Source organism: Labeo rohita, chromosome 15, assembly GCF_022985175.1.
Source record: "Labeo rohita strain BAU-BD-2019 chromosome 15, IGBB_LRoh.1.0, whole genome shotgun sequence".
Taxonomy (NCBI): Eukaryota; Metazoa; Chordata; class Actinopteri; order Cypriniformes; family Cyprinidae; genus Labeo; species Labeo rohita.
Genome location: NC_066883.1, coordinates 23966045 through 23981139, shown reverse-complemented (window position 1 = coordinate 23981139; position 15095 = coordinate 23966045). Strand labels below are relative to the sequence as shown.

The window sequence follows — 15095 nt, the reverse complement described above, 5'->3', positions numbered from 1 at the left end:
TTTACTTTTTTGCATCAGCATGCAAAAAGTCAATTTCAGCTTCAGTCCATGAAATAACATTCATTTAATATGTTTGCCATTTGCGTTTGCAGTAACACATTTGCTCTTTTTAATATAAATTCATGAGATGATAAAGATGTGAGAGCATGTGGGAATGAAAGTATGGCTTTACAAGCTGAAACAGCTGGATTTTTGGAAGAACTTGGGATAGTACAGCATTGTACTGGTTGTTTTTGTTTGAGTAATATATATATAAATATATTCATATAAATAAATGTAAACATTAATACAAAATGAGTACATACATAATGTCTCACTCCACGTAATGTAAAGCAAAACCTGGATATTTAAAGGGCTAGTCACCCAATTAATTAATTACTCACCCTCATGTCATTCCCATGTCAAACCCAGAGACTTTCGTTCATCTTCAAGAAGGGAAATTAAGATATTTTTGATGAAATCCAAAAGCTTTCTGACCCTGCATAGACAGCAACACAACTGACATGTTCAAGGCCCAATAAGTTGGTCAGGACATCATTAAAATAGTCCAGTGGTTCAACTTTTTAAGAATACTTTTTGTGCTCAAGAAAAAACAAAAATAACTTTATTCACTTTATTTTCATAGTGTCATAAAATTACAGTTGAACCACTGATGTCACATGGACTATTTTATTGATGTCCTGCCTACCTTTCCGGCCTCTGACAGTGGCAGTTGTGTTGCTGTCTATGCAGGGTCAGAAAGCTCTCAGATTTCATCAAAAATATCTTAATTTGTGTTCTGAAGATGAACTGTCTAACTGGTTTGGAACGACATGAGGGTGCGTAATAAATGACAGAATTTTCATTTTTGGTTGAACTATTCCTTTAATGCCAAGACACCGTCTGAAATCCCAGAAAGGTGCCCTGTTTTGTGCCTCACAGGCATCACCTGCCTTTTAAATACAGTACAGAGTGAATATAATAAACATATTACATTGGTTGGTTTTGGGTAAAGTCCTATGACATGTCTGTCTGCTTTAAAATACTCTTTACCCAGTACCAGTCCTTCAGCTGTTAAGACGTCATCTTTTAAGAAAGAACCTAACGGCGAGTCCAGCAGCGAGGAGTGCTAGCATAGCTGCCACAACCAGACCTCGGCGCAGCACTAGCGCGCTCAGTGGCAGCTGCACCCTCACTGTAGCAAGTAGTACATCGGCCTGCTCATCCAGTAGCCCATCCATATCTGTAGCCATATCCAGATCACGGCCTTCAGTATTTCCACCGTCCTCTTGTGCACCTGTCAAGAAAATGACTCTTATTAGCATGCCTCATTGAATAAAATCACTTTTTGAGTTGTTAGTGTCAAAACAACCATATTACCATCATCTGTCCCTCTTGTCAACACTCCAGCCCTGATCTGTGCCTGGAAAGTGAAAAGTTCATGATTAGATCAGTGAAAAGTTTCGCTTAAAGGGATAGTTCACCCGAAAATGAAATTCTGTCATTAATTACTCACCCACATGTGATGTAAGACCTTTGTTCATCTTTGAAACACAAATGAAGATATTTTTGATGAAATCCAAGAGCTTTCTGTCCCTGCCTAGACAGCAATGCAACTGACATGTTCAAGGCCCAGAAACCGTGACGTTTTAAAGCTACAAGAGTACTGTTGGTGTGCAAAGAAAACAAAAATAAAGACTTTATTTGACAGTTTGTCCATGTGACACTGATGTCACATGGACGATTTGTTTTATGTCCTTACTACCTTTCTGGGCATTGAACGTGGTAGTTGTGTTGCTGTCTATGCCAGTCAGAAAGCTCTCGGATTTCATTAAAAATATCTTAATTTGTGTTCCGAAAAAGAACGAACATGGGGGTGACAGAAATATGATTTATGGGTGAACTGTCCCTATAAGTGCATGGTAAATCAACTTTTAATGAAAGAAAATCCTATATTCCTCACCTCCACAGAGGCTTTCTGCCAGTTCAGTTTGAAAAGAAGGGCAATGAGAAACACTGACTGAAGGAAGACGGAAATTAACAGGCCAGTCCACAGACCTTAAGGAGATTAGAGGAATGGTTAGCACAGGATGGTTCAAGACAGAGTGAAACACAGAGTGAAAAAACAATTACATATTAATACTAAATATCATCATAAAAATGTTTCAAATGCTATTTTTGATGTATATTTGTCTTTTAATATAAATTATAAATATTACTAAATATAATTCTCTATTATTAGCTGTTTTTCTGTTACGTGTTTCAAATGTTGTTTTTGATGTATATGTATATTTCAAGAGTTTATTTCCAAAAATGTTCAAAATTTTTTCATTTTTCATTCCAATTAATCTCAATTAAACTGCAGTTTGATTATTTTAATATGAAGCAAATATAACAAAAAATACAGCTAACTAACACAATAAAACAATAAAAACATGATAACGTAAATAAAAAAAAAACATGACTTTTGAACATTTTTAAAAATGTTATCTGTTATATGTTTTGGCAAATAAACTCTTCATTTGTATTTTAATATTTCTAATTTATTTTAATATAAATTAGAGATATTATTAAATATAATTTTCTATTATTCATTGTTTTTCTGATACAGTATATAAAATCATATAAACGTTTTAAATGATATTTTAATGTATATTCTAATATAAATTAGAAATATTAAATACAATTTATTATTATTGCTTATGTGTGTTATTGTTAATATTAGGATAAAAAGAAATTATAAACTAAGTAATTACATATATAATCATTCTAATAATACATTGTATTTCACAATAACAAAATTACTACTACTACTATGTAACTGATAGAATATATATATGCATGCCTCACCAAAAACTCCCCATTTTGCAGCAAACATCAGGGATATTCCAATAGGAAAGCCAACCAAAACAAATCCCACCAAGTTGCAGACAGCCCCAATCTTCTGCTTGCCCAAACCTTTCACTATACTGCCACCTGCTGCCTGATTGGATTGAAATAAGAAATAATTAAATAATTAATAATTTCTCCCCAGGTGACAGCTTCAGAGGTGTTTATGTATAAGGGATAACATCCAATATAATTAAGGTTTGAACTCAAGTTTCCTGATCATTGTGTTGGTGTTGTCAGTTTTGTTATTAATTCCTAATGAGGGCTGTGAGTGCTCTAACACATCTCTGCTAATGACTTACCGCTGTTGAATCAAGAAGATGGAAAGGAGCGAATAAAACCATTACCGTGGCAACCCTCATTCTGATGTCTCTGTGAGAGGAAGGAAAGAAAACAATTGCCCCAATATTAGTCTTGTTTTTCTCAAAATGCTGTTTTCAAAGACTTTTTAGCTATTTTATGATGTTGAGGCTATGAATTTCATGAGTATGAGTTTATTTTAAAATATTTATTTTTAAAAACAGGTAAACGTTATTTCCCAGTGTAAAATATATTATTATTAGGGCTGTCAGTTGATTAAAATTTGTAATATAATTAATCGCATGCTGTTTCGATTAATTATACATTAATTAATCGAAACAGCATGCGATTAACTAGATTAATCGCAAAATAAATTTGACTGTGAAAATACCCAGAAAAGATTATTTAAAGCTTTAAAATGAGAAAGTATCAAGTAGACATTACAAATTGTAGCTTTAGAAAGAAATATTTTATTTGATTCAACATAAAATTTATTACACATAAACATTTAGGCTGCAACGGCCTAATGTAAACTATGGAACATACAAGAAGATAATTTGATAAACATCGCAGTATTTTTTGTTCATATGATGAAAGTCATTGGTAACCAAAACAGCTTTGTTACCAACAGTCTTCAAAATACCTTCATTTATGTTTATGATTATTTTTAATGAAATGATACTCTAAATAAGAAACTAAATCTGCCAGTAGGTGGCTATAAATGTCTTTGAGTCATTCGTTCATTCATTCAATTCATTCAAACAGATGATTCATTCAGGAATTAAGTAAATGGATATCTTTTTGAATGGGCCTTTGAATCATTGATTCACACAATTTGTTCAAAATTTTAGGGCATAACTGCATTTGTGCAGTCGTTGCCCTCAATCGTATTTGTGAACAGTCAACTAACTTATATGAAATATAAGATGACGTACAGGTCTGGGGGCGGGGCCAGCACATTAACTGCCTTAAAATATTTTAATCACGTTACTTTTTAAAGTAAACGTGGACGGACATTATGCAAATGTGTTACTTTGTGACGTATAGCCATAACAGAAAATGATTCAAATTCCTGACGACCAGTTTTTTTTTTTTTTTTTTGATAGAAAATAACTTTATTTATCGTGCACTCTCAGCTTCACAACTTAGCAGATAGTTTATATTCACATACAGCTACATGACATATTGCATGAAAGGTTATATGTGAAAAGGCATAATAGGAGCACTTTAATAACTAATTAATTACATTAACACGTTAAACTGACAGCCCTAATTATTATGACTAAAAAATTATTTAAAAAATCTTCAAATTAAGGTTGAACCATTGATGTCACATGGACTATTTTAACAGCGTTCTTACTACCTTTCTGGACTTTGAACGTTTTAGTTGCGTTACTGTCTATGCAGGGTCAAATTTAATCAAAAACACCTTAATTTGTGTTCTGAAGATGAACAAAGTTCTTACGGATTTGGAATGACATGAGGGTGAGGAATTACTGACAGAATTTTCATTTTTGGGTGAACTATCCTTTAAGAAGCATGTTTTTATCTAAAGGAGGAGCACTCACTTGTCATTTGTGAAGATGTAAGCAATTACATTCTTTGAAGAACCAACAATAATTGCCAAAACCACTGCAACAGAGACTGAAAATAAAATAATTTCCACATTTTGATAAGAATATTAGCATGAAAAGAAATATACAGCAGCTATACAGTGTACAGGACAACTTCAAGTAATGTATAAGCAACAAATTTGCAAAGAACAGGCATAAAATAGAGTTTTACCTGCACAAATTATTGAGAGTTTGGCAGAGAGCTTGGCTTGAGCAACGTCTCCTGCTCCCATAGCATTCCCCACTCTCACATTGCCGGCGACACTGAAGCCTATAGGGATCTAAACACAGGCCACTGACATGAAGTGTTCATACAATCTTGAAATAAAAAACTTTCACACTAATGAATATATACCATGTATGCAATATTTGCTAGGCTGTACATAACTGACTGAGCTCCGAGCTCCACTTCACCTATCAGACCTGCCATAAAAACAAAACAAATTAATTAAATTGAATTAAAAAGGACGTGGAATTGACCCTTTTCAAGCAGTTTGATTGACAGGCAATCTGACCAATCATAATGGTGACTCTGCCATTTCATCTGAGAAACAAACCAGACAAGAAAATGGTATGTACTGATGTCTTTTTGCGGTAGAACCAAGAAAACGTCTGATGTTATTCATGTGTACTTTATGCTGTATCTAGTAAAGAGGAAGAGATGATCAGTTTACGTGACACTTGTACTGAGGACTGTTACAGACATTATGAGCCACGATACGATATTTATTCTATGAATTTCTTACATATTTACAAAATTTGAAAGCTAAGACTTTGTTACATGCCAAAAGTAACCTGTTATGTCTTGTCTGTCAGCACGTTGTCAGTTTCCTCTTTGCTCCGCGATGTATTTTTCACTATGTGAGTACATGATGTGTGGCGTGAGAGTACAAAGCAGGGTTGCCAGGTGTTCACAACGAAACCCGCCCAATTGTTATTCAAAACTTGCCCAAAAGTAGCTCAATCGTTCTGACGGTGTTGCCCCGGAAAAAATTGCATTCTAGTGGGTAAAATGCATGTTTTGTGGTGGGGTTCATCTGGTTAAATTAGCATTCCAGGGGCTAAATATTACGTTATTGGGGGCGCGTCAACCCGTGGCAACAGTATGAAAGTAGCCCAATTCCCACAGACTTGGCAACACTGGCACCATGGCTTATCCAATGCAGCAAGGGGCGCAGGTCTTTGCGAAGGGTGAATTGTAATTACATTTTCAATTTAAGAAAGCATAATTAAAATTATGTCAAATTTATTTAATGTTATCATACACATAAATGATCATATTTACCCCAATTTCATAAAATTCTAATCAGAAATTACTCAACCTGCGAGTAATCCTCCAATCTCATAAGTCCACCACTCTGCACACATCATGAGCATACTTGGAAGAGCCAGATGGATAAACGAGTCCCACTCCTGCAAACAGTCCATCGACCAACCTACACAGCACCAAAGAAGTGCTTTAAATACTGTATATCTGTCAACTTAATCAACCTGCAATGGCTGTTGCATACACACACATGAAGAACTGTCACATAATAACAGATCCCTCATCAACTCACCAGGCCAAGTATCCTTATGAAGACCTGTGCATCGGATGTAGATAAGCAATATGATGGCCAGACTGTACTGTGAGATTGTATTAGCAGCTGCTGATCCACTGCAGATGAAATACACATGGTCAATAAGTTCTCTTGTTGCTTTCTGTCCTGTAGTTTAACAGCAAATGTTATGGAAACTCACGTAACACCCATATCCAGGACAAAGAGGAAGATATAGTTGATTAAAGCATTTAGGACATTTGCCACTACTCCGGTAATGACCAGAGGCCAAGTTTTTCCCTAATAAGGGAAATTAAGGGTATAAAGAATAAGGGTAATAAGAGATTTCATTAAGTTTCACATTCATGCTTTCTCAGAACATTATATTTTAATGTCTTTCTCATACCTGGTTCTGTAGATATTTTGCTTCAATAATGAACATAAAAGCAGCCTGAGACAAAAAATAACAGTGTTACTTTAAATGATGTCACACATTTTAGTCACCAGGTCTATGAAATAACAACTATTAGACCAAAAAGGACAGCATTTCTTTTAAGCATTTAGTACATTTCAGATGTGACAAAATAAGAGTGTGTGTAACACTAAAGATAATGGAAGTACATACCGGAAGACCAGGCAAAAAAATGTCCACATACAGCTGAGATACTCTGAAACAGAATAACAGTTCTGAGGTTAATGCTGAAGCCGGTTTCTTCTTTAATGACTAATTTCTGTTAAGTGCATCAGTATGCTCCATAAAGCTGTGTTAATAGTATTGCATGGATTATTGTTTAATTTCTGGGTCAGTATGTGCCGGGCTTTTCTCTAGTGCTTCACAGTCTTGAATATAGTGCTCACCTGGCAACCTCGGGGCTTTGCCCTACAAGCAGTAATACTGACTCTGTATTGATAAGAAGGGCGCAGCATGGCAAGCATGCGAGCAGCAGAATTAAAACTGCCTTCTGAGTTATAACACCAACTAGATGCAAATTACCAGCTCCAAAAGCCTGCAAAAGACAGCGTAACGGTATTAAAAAAAAAAAAAAAAACGTTATACAAAAAATGTTAATAACATTAACAATGTATTTGTTTGTATATGAATGAACAAGGAAACATATTTATACCTGAGAAATAAGTGTGTCACATGCTGCGGACAAGCCGTAACCTATACAAATACCCATAACATTGATGGCCTGTTGTTGAGAACACATTGAATTCTTATTAATGGCTGATATTTAAAAATATATTTAAATTAAATTACATTTGGCAGTTACAGAAGAGATAAATATATAAAACTCACAGCTGTGGCAAGAGTCACACCATCAAGCTCTACCTTTCCCAGGTGCCCACAGAACACAGTGCTTACGAAAATGATTAAATAGTCGAAAAGATAGGACAAAAACTATAAGAAAACACAAAGACAGTCTAATGGGTAACATGGCCTTTAATAAAGGTGAAGCATGTTATTTCTGTGATGCTAACCCAAATAAATTCTTAAAGATACATTTATAATGCAAATGTATTTATTTTTGTTTTTTCCAAAATAATAACGTTATATATATATATATATATATATATATAACGTTATACATATATATATATATATATATATATATATATATATATATACACTACCGTTCAAAAGTTTGGGGTCTCTTATGCTCATCAAGGCTGCATTTATTTGATTAAAAATATAGAAAAAAAACAGTAATATTGCAAAATGTTTTTACAATATAAAATAATGTTTTTTATTTTAACATACTTTAAAATAGAATTTATTCCTGTGATGAAAAGCTGAATTTTTATCAGCTGTTACTCCAGTCTTAAGTGTCACATGATCCTTCAGAAATCATTCTAATATGCAGATTTGTTATTAGAATGATCAATGTTGGATAATATCAACAGTTGTGCTGCCAAATATGTTTTGGAACCTGTGATTTTTTTTTTTTTCAGGATTCTTTCATGAATAACAAGTTTAAAAAGTACAGTGTTTATTCAAAATATAAATATTTTATAACAATGTAAATAATTTATTATTAACTTTTAATAAACTTTTAATTATTAACTTAATACATCCTTGGTGAATAAAAGTATTAATTTCTTTAAAAAAAAAGAAAAAAAAAAAAAGAAACAATAAAAATGTACTGACCCCAAACTTTTGAACGGTAGTGTATATATATATGTGTGTGACCCTGGACCACAAAACCAGTCTTAAATCGCTGGGATTTATTTGTAGCAATAGTCAAAAATACATTGTATGGGTCAAAATAATTGATTTTTCTTTTATGGCAAAAATCATTAGGAAATTAAGTAAAGATCATGTTCCATGAAGATATTTTATAAAATTCCTACTGTAGATGTAAAAAAACATCATTTTTGATTAGTAATATACATTGTTAAGAACATTATTTGAAGAACTCTAAAGGCAATTTTCCCAATATTTTGATTTTTTTGCACCATCAGATTCCTGATATTTAAATAGTTGTATCTCTGCCAAATATTATCCTATACTAACAAACCATACATCAATGGAAAGCTTAGTTATTCAGCTTTCATATGATGTATGAATCTCAATTTTGAAAAAATGACCCTTATGACTGGTTTTGTGATCCAGGGTCACATATATATACACGTTTTCAAAAATTGGGTTTTCTATTTAGTTGGCAGGTAGAAGTACATTTGTTTGGACAAAAAAATTTGTTTTTTCTGATATAATATAATATAATATAATATAATATAATATAATATAATATGTGACCCTGGACCACAAAACCAGTCTTTAGTCGCTGGGGTATATTTGTAGCAATGGCCAAAAATACACTGTATGGGTCAAAATTATTGATTTTTCTTTTATGGCAAAAATTATTAGGATATTAAGTAAAGATCATGTTCCATGAAGATATTTTGTAAAATTCTTACTGTAAATATATCAAAACTGAATTTTTTAATTAGTAATATACATTGTTAAGACCTTTATCTGGACAACTTTAAAGGCGATTTTCTCAATATTTTGATTTGTTTGCACCCTCAGACTCCAGGTTTTCAAACAGTTGTATCTCGACCAAATATTGTCCTATCCTAACAAACCATACATCAATGGAAAGCTTATTTATTCAGCTTATTTATTCATATGATGTATAAATCATCAAATTTACCCTTATGATTGGTTTTGTGATCCAGGGTCACATCTAATCTAATCTAATCTAATATAATCTAATATAATATAGCCTATACACGGTTCTGACCAGTAGGAGTCGTCAGCGTGTGTCCTTTCGATCGCTTTAAAATCGAATTTTGCTAGGCATTTGCTTGAACTGATTGAATGTATTGAAAAGTTTCGTTTCTATCATTACTACGGGAAGTTAAGTGTGTTAGCGATGGATTGGACACCTCTGATTTAACTAAACAGGGCTCAAGAAGACACACATCTTTATGGATGATAAACTGATGTACTGTATAAAATAAATACTGCTTAAAACAAATACTGATAGAGTAATTCTAAAATTGTTTTAGTTAAACGATTAAACCATGAAGTTAAATGCGATTTAGATTTAAAATAAATAAACGAGGACGTACTACTTACCACAGGCAGAGCTAGAGAGCATAAGTTTACAATTTCTCTTGTAAAGTGCACAGGTAAAAAACATCTCAAGCACGCTTGACACCTGGATGTATTTTCTGGTTCGCTCATCTTGACAAATGGTTTGATATGTCAAATAATGTATATAGAACGGTGTGATTCACAGAAGTCTGTAACACGTGTCTTTAGAACGTTGTTCTTATCTCTGAATATAAAGTTCGACAGTTTACTTCTTTCGGTGGTCCAAGTCCACATCTGACGTCGGTTGGGCGGATCGATCTTGAAATATTAATAGGCTACTTCGGATACTGTTATATGGAGACGTCACATAATAAAATCAATACTATGTGAGTTTCTTGACGTTGTGGTTTTATTAATTGTTTATCGTCCAAATGAATGCATATCGTAAAATCTGAAGTGGAAAAAAAAATGCAAAAACAGGTTTGTGATAGGAACCACTTCTTCTGCTCATTTCAACACGCACAGAAATACTGAAACACACAAACACAAGTCAGTGGCTGCGTTCGAAACCGATTACTCAAAGAGTAGGTACTTAATTTCAATAAGTACTTACTTAACGAGCGCTAAAAGAGTACGTACTTTACAGCCAAATCTCGTTGAGTATGAATGTAATTCGCACGTCATCCGCCATGTTTACGTTATCATGTGATCTACGAGCTCATAACAAGCGCAACAATTTAAAAGATACGAGCGGCAGGTTTGATCTATCCGTAAATATTCTGATGTTATAATTTGCTAATTTTGTGGTCTTGTTAAAGGAACAATTTTACATTTTATTGTGATTGTAGTATAACCATTTTTATTTTAAATTTTATAAAAAAACTTATAAGATGAAATCGTTCTCTTTAATATGTAGTTAATTTCTTCATTTTATGTGTAAAATTGGCTTAAGTGGTTTAAATCTCCATTGTTTTCTTTTCGTTTTTTCTTGCTGAATTTAACAAAAAAAAGCACCGTGGTGAATTATTTAGATATTTAACCTTGTTATTATGTTGTTGTTGTTTTTTTCTGTGTACATAATCTCATACCATGATGAATGCATGATATTTGTTTTCTGTTTTTTTGTCATTACAGTTGTCCATTGTTAGGTACAACCATATTTCCAGATCTTATATGTAATTATAAGCAATAATAATAATAACTAGATAAAAAAGTTTGTCAAGACAAACTTTAAGTTGGCTTGAGAAAGCTGGAACAGAAAGTTTTAAAAAGTTTGAAAAGCTTAAAGTTTAAAATGTTTAAGAAGTTTTAAAAAGTTTTAAGTTTGATGGTTTTCAGTCTGAAATAGTTTGAATTCTAAAGTAGTTTTAAAAGGTTAACGTTTGGATGTTTTGAAGGCAATTCAGTCTGTCAGAGATAGATAGATAGATAGATAGATAGATAGATAGATAGAATGTTGTTAGCATGTTATTAACATGATTAACATGTGACTAGCAATGATCTTATAATGATTAGCAAGGTACTAGCATGTTGTTAGCATGCTTATAGGATTATTAGCAAGTTACTAGCATTTTACTAGCATGGTGCTAACATAATTAGCAAGTTACTAGCATGTAGTTAACATGATTAGCAAGTTGCTAGCATGTTTCTAGCATGATTAGCAAGTTAGTAGCATGTTGCTAGCATGATTGTAGCATGATTAGCATGTTGTTAGCATGATTAACAAGTTACTAGCATGTTACTAGCATGTTGCTAGCATGATTGTAGCATGATTAGCATGTTGTTAGCATGATTAACAAGTTACTAGCATGTTACTAGCATGATTAGCAAGTTACTAGCATGTTTGTAGCATGACTAGCAAGTTACTAGCATGTTGTTAGCATGATTAACAAGTTACTAGCATTTTACTAGCATGGTGCTAACATAAGTAGCAAGTTACTAGCATGTTGTTAGCATGATTAGCAAATTACTAGCATGATTAGCAAGTTACTAGCGTGTTGCTTGCATGATTAGCAAGTTACTAGTATGTTACTAGCATGATTAACAAGTTACTAGCATGTTTCTAGCATGATTAGCAAGTTACTAGAATTTTGCTAGCATGATTAACAAGTTACTAGCATTTTACTAGCATGGTGCTAACATAATTAGCAAGTTACTAGCATGTTGTTAACATGATTAGCAAGTTACTAGCATGATTAGCAAGTTGCTAGCATGTTTCTAGCATGATTAGCAAGTTGCTACCATGTTTCTAGCAAGATTAGAAAGTTAGTAGCATGTTGCTAGCATGATTGTAGAATGATTAGCATGTCATTAGCATGTTACTAGCATGATTAGCAAGTAACTAGCATGTTGCTGGCATGTTTCTAGCATGACTAGCAATTTGCTAGCATGTTGTTAGCATGATTAGCAAGTTACGAGCGTGTTGCTTGCATGATTACCAAGTTACTAGTATGTAACTAGCATGATTAGCAAGTTACTAGCATGTTTCTAGCATGATTAGCAAGTTACTAGCATGATTCTGGTTGCTAGGCATAGATAGAGTTTGAATGAGTTTAAATGGATTAGAAATACAGTACATAGAAGGGAAGCTTGATTGAGCCTCAAAGATTCTGGGAGTTTTGACAGTTGGAATTTGAAAAGTGTTGGCTCATTTGAACATTCCGTCAATGTAAGTCTATGGGATTTTTCCCAAATTTAATCGTCATTTTTAGGAAAACCATAAGTCCGATCAGTTAGAAAAGATATAGCACACTCGGTCGGATCAGTGTGAAGATCTGGGCTGAGTTTGGAGTTTGTAGAGTTAAAGCTCTAGGACGAGTTAGTGTCAACAGAAGAAAATAGAATATCAGTAAGTTGGCTTTTTCAGGTCAACTTAATAATAATGAAAAGAGTGACAGGTGCACTAACACCTCATAGCATCAGTAACTCAACAACCCTACCTACCAAGTACGGTTAAAATACACCTCCACGTTTGCATTGTCTGCACACAGGAGACATCAGGCAGCTGCTGGAACATCTCGCATTTGGAGACCCTTGATTTTACATTTGAAAAATGTAAGTATTAATACTTAAAAATTAAGATAACACCATAACGATCTGCATTGCTAGCCCACCCCAACATTTACACACAATAATAAAGATACATGCTAACTAATAATTAATTATATAACTTTTTTTTGACATAGCTATGCATGAATATACACTCGACAAATGCAGCTGATTTAAGTCCATCAATTTTCAGCTAAGCACTGAATTAATGCATTAGTCAACAAAATATGTATATTTTATTTATTGACAACAAAAAAAAAACCCTGAATAAATGAGTAAAAGAAGGAATAAAAGCATCATAATAAATGCATAAATATACAAGTCAACAACAGATGAAACAGAGCTTTATTCAAACTTATTGATCTAACAATCATGTATTTACAGTTGGTGAACCCCACATCCTATTGGCATCTCAATGCAGCTGTGCCAATTCTGCTACTGTGCTGTGCTTCACAATCTCACTCTTCTCAATGGGGATGTTGTTGAGCCAGACGATGAGAAAGACCATGAAGATTGAACCCCACAACCTTGAGGCAAGAGCGGGAGAACATGTGCGGGACAATCTGGCTATCACCGTGTCTGTTCGACTGCCTGTGAAACATTTAAACAGACCAAAACATTTTACAATTCATGTTGTCAGCATTACATTTCTTGACAAATTTCATTTCATGTTTACACTTGCATGCTAATTTTTGTTATAGCTCTATTACTTTTGTAGTGGGCTAAACCGCTGAACTGGTAAGCAGAAGGTTGCTGGTTTGCAACTACCTGAGCAAGGCACTTTTCTCCAGAGGATTGGGGATCCCTGTAATAAGAGCACTGAGTCACTTTGGATAAAAGTTTCATGACTTTATTTGTTGATGCTTTTGGAACGTCTGAAAGTCGGCCTCCATTGACTAATACTGTATGAACAGAAACTGGCAGAACAGAATCACATCCTCAATGTCTTTTAGTCTTTTTCTAGATGCTCTCACTGGCTCTGAGCTCACTGAGGATGAAGAGGCCACAGCAACATCTGGCCCATATGAGGCAGTAATGGCAGGTGGAGTGATGGAGGAACTCATCCATGGCACCAGACCATTTCCAGGATGCTGCTGTGGATTTCTCCTTTCTCACTGCTCACACCAGTCTGCAGACATTTCAGATCATACAAAGAAGCATTTTTTAATTATTTTTAAAATGATTTAAACATTTTTGATTTCTGTACTAAAGTAACAAAATGATCTTACTTTATATTTTTGCTTCAGGTTTGCTTCCTTTCTTCCCACAAATGCTGCTGTCACCTGATCCACCACAAAAGATCTGCAGAAAATGCACAGAAATCACAAATCAAAAGTGCTGTAATAACTCTGTTTGATCTTTGCACCTAAATATACAGTTTAGTAAGTCAGCAAATACGATTTTAACACAAGGAACCGTGTTTTGGTTTGCAATACTCACATTTGTAAACACCCTTGTCGCGGTTCTCAATCACGTTTGATGATGACGTATTGCTCTCCCGTGGACTCCTGGGATTGAAAAGTATCCATCGATGAACACTCCAGAATCTGGGCCGAAGCGGTAGGACATCCGGGGATTTCTCGCCTACTCTTTTAGGTTTCGAACGTACTTCTTTCTTCACGTACTCTTTTTTCCTACTATATAGTAGGGAAGTATGCGGCTCGGCACGCAGCCAGTCACATACGCTTACAGATGGATTATGAAGTGTTTGTGGCAAAGCACACATCGTATACACGTCTCACTGTGCACCCCAGTGTAAATACATGCATCTAAAGTTGGTAATATAAAAGCAAATGTGTCTGTGTTCCTTAGACTTTCCTAAGTTTGCCAGGAAAGCGACCAGGGACTACTTTGTTTTTGGACAGTCCAGAACTGCTTGCTGTATCCTTCAGTGTCCATATGAAAACCCATGAAATCTTGAACACTATTCTTATAATGGCAAAAATGACATTTGATATGTTTAGTTGCTATGTTGAGTTAAACATTGTTCACAGACACTACTACTACTTTTCCTAGTGTCGCCAGTTGGTGGCGCTATTTGTCATAAAATTATAGGCTAGCCCTGCATCCCAATGAGCATACTATGACTGATCTATATATAATTCTCAATTATATTATATTATATTATATTATATATATTATAATATATATATATATATATATATATATATATATATAGTTCTCTAT

General features: G+C 34.0%; 1 protein-coding gene and 1 long non-coding RNA gene across 5 annotated transcripts; one reads left to right on the top strand and one right to left on the bottom strand.

Moving 5' to 3' along the window:
- Positions 1–23: 23 nt before the first annotated feature.
- slc47a3 (solute carrier family 47 member 3) lies at positions 24–10569 on the bottom strand. Of its 4 annotated transcripts, XM_051129299.1 has the most exons (18): positions 10474–10569; positions 9903–10311; positions 7620–7721; positions 7444–7512; positions 7178–7326; positions 6945–6987; positions 6726–6770; positions 6522–6619; positions 6341–6438; positions 6104–6217; positions 5137–5204; positions 4954–5062; positions 4737–4812; positions 3171–3240; positions 2830–2962; positions 1943–2037; positions 1360–1402; positions 24–1276 (listed from the first exon to the last, which is right to left on the bottom strand). In XM_051129299.1, exons 2-18 carry the CDS (start codon positions 10008–10010, stop codon positions 1062–1064), a joined length of 1635 nt encoding a protein of 544 aa, XP_050985256.1. In that variant the 5' UTR covers positions 10011–10311; positions 10474–10569; the 3' UTR covers positions 24–1061. The 4 variants fall into 4 exon arrangements, with proteins under 4 accessions (XP_050985256.1, XP_050985258.1, XP_050985255.1 ...); XM_051129301.1 differs by lacking the exon at positions 9903–10311 and having other exon boundaries at positions 10474–10561; XM_051129298.1 differs by lacking the exon at positions 10474–10569 and having other exon boundaries at positions 9903–10392.
- Positions 10374–14990, top strand: LOC127177187 (uncharacterized). The gene is made up of 3 exons (XR_007829198.1): positions 10374–10444; positions 12851–12914; positions 13293–14990. It is a non-coding gene; the product is annotated as an uncharacterized LOC127177187 (long non-coding RNA).
- Positions 14991–15095: the final 105 nt, after the last annotated feature.

Excerpts from the sequence above, each read along its gene's own strand:
- slc47a3 (XM_051129299.1), bottom strand. The coding sequence starts at position 10,010 with ATGAGCGAACCAGAAAATACATCCAGGTGTCAAGCGTGCTTGAGATGT. Across the intron at positions 6,771-6,944 it reads TTTTTTTGCCTGGTCTTCCG|GCTGCTTTTATGTTCATTAT; the intron begins GTATGTACTTCC and ends TTTTTGTCTCAG. Across the intron at positions 6,218-6,340 it reads TCATAAGGATACTTGGCCTG|GTTGGTCGATGGACTGTTTG; the intron begins GTGAGTTGATGA and ends GGTGCTGTGTAG.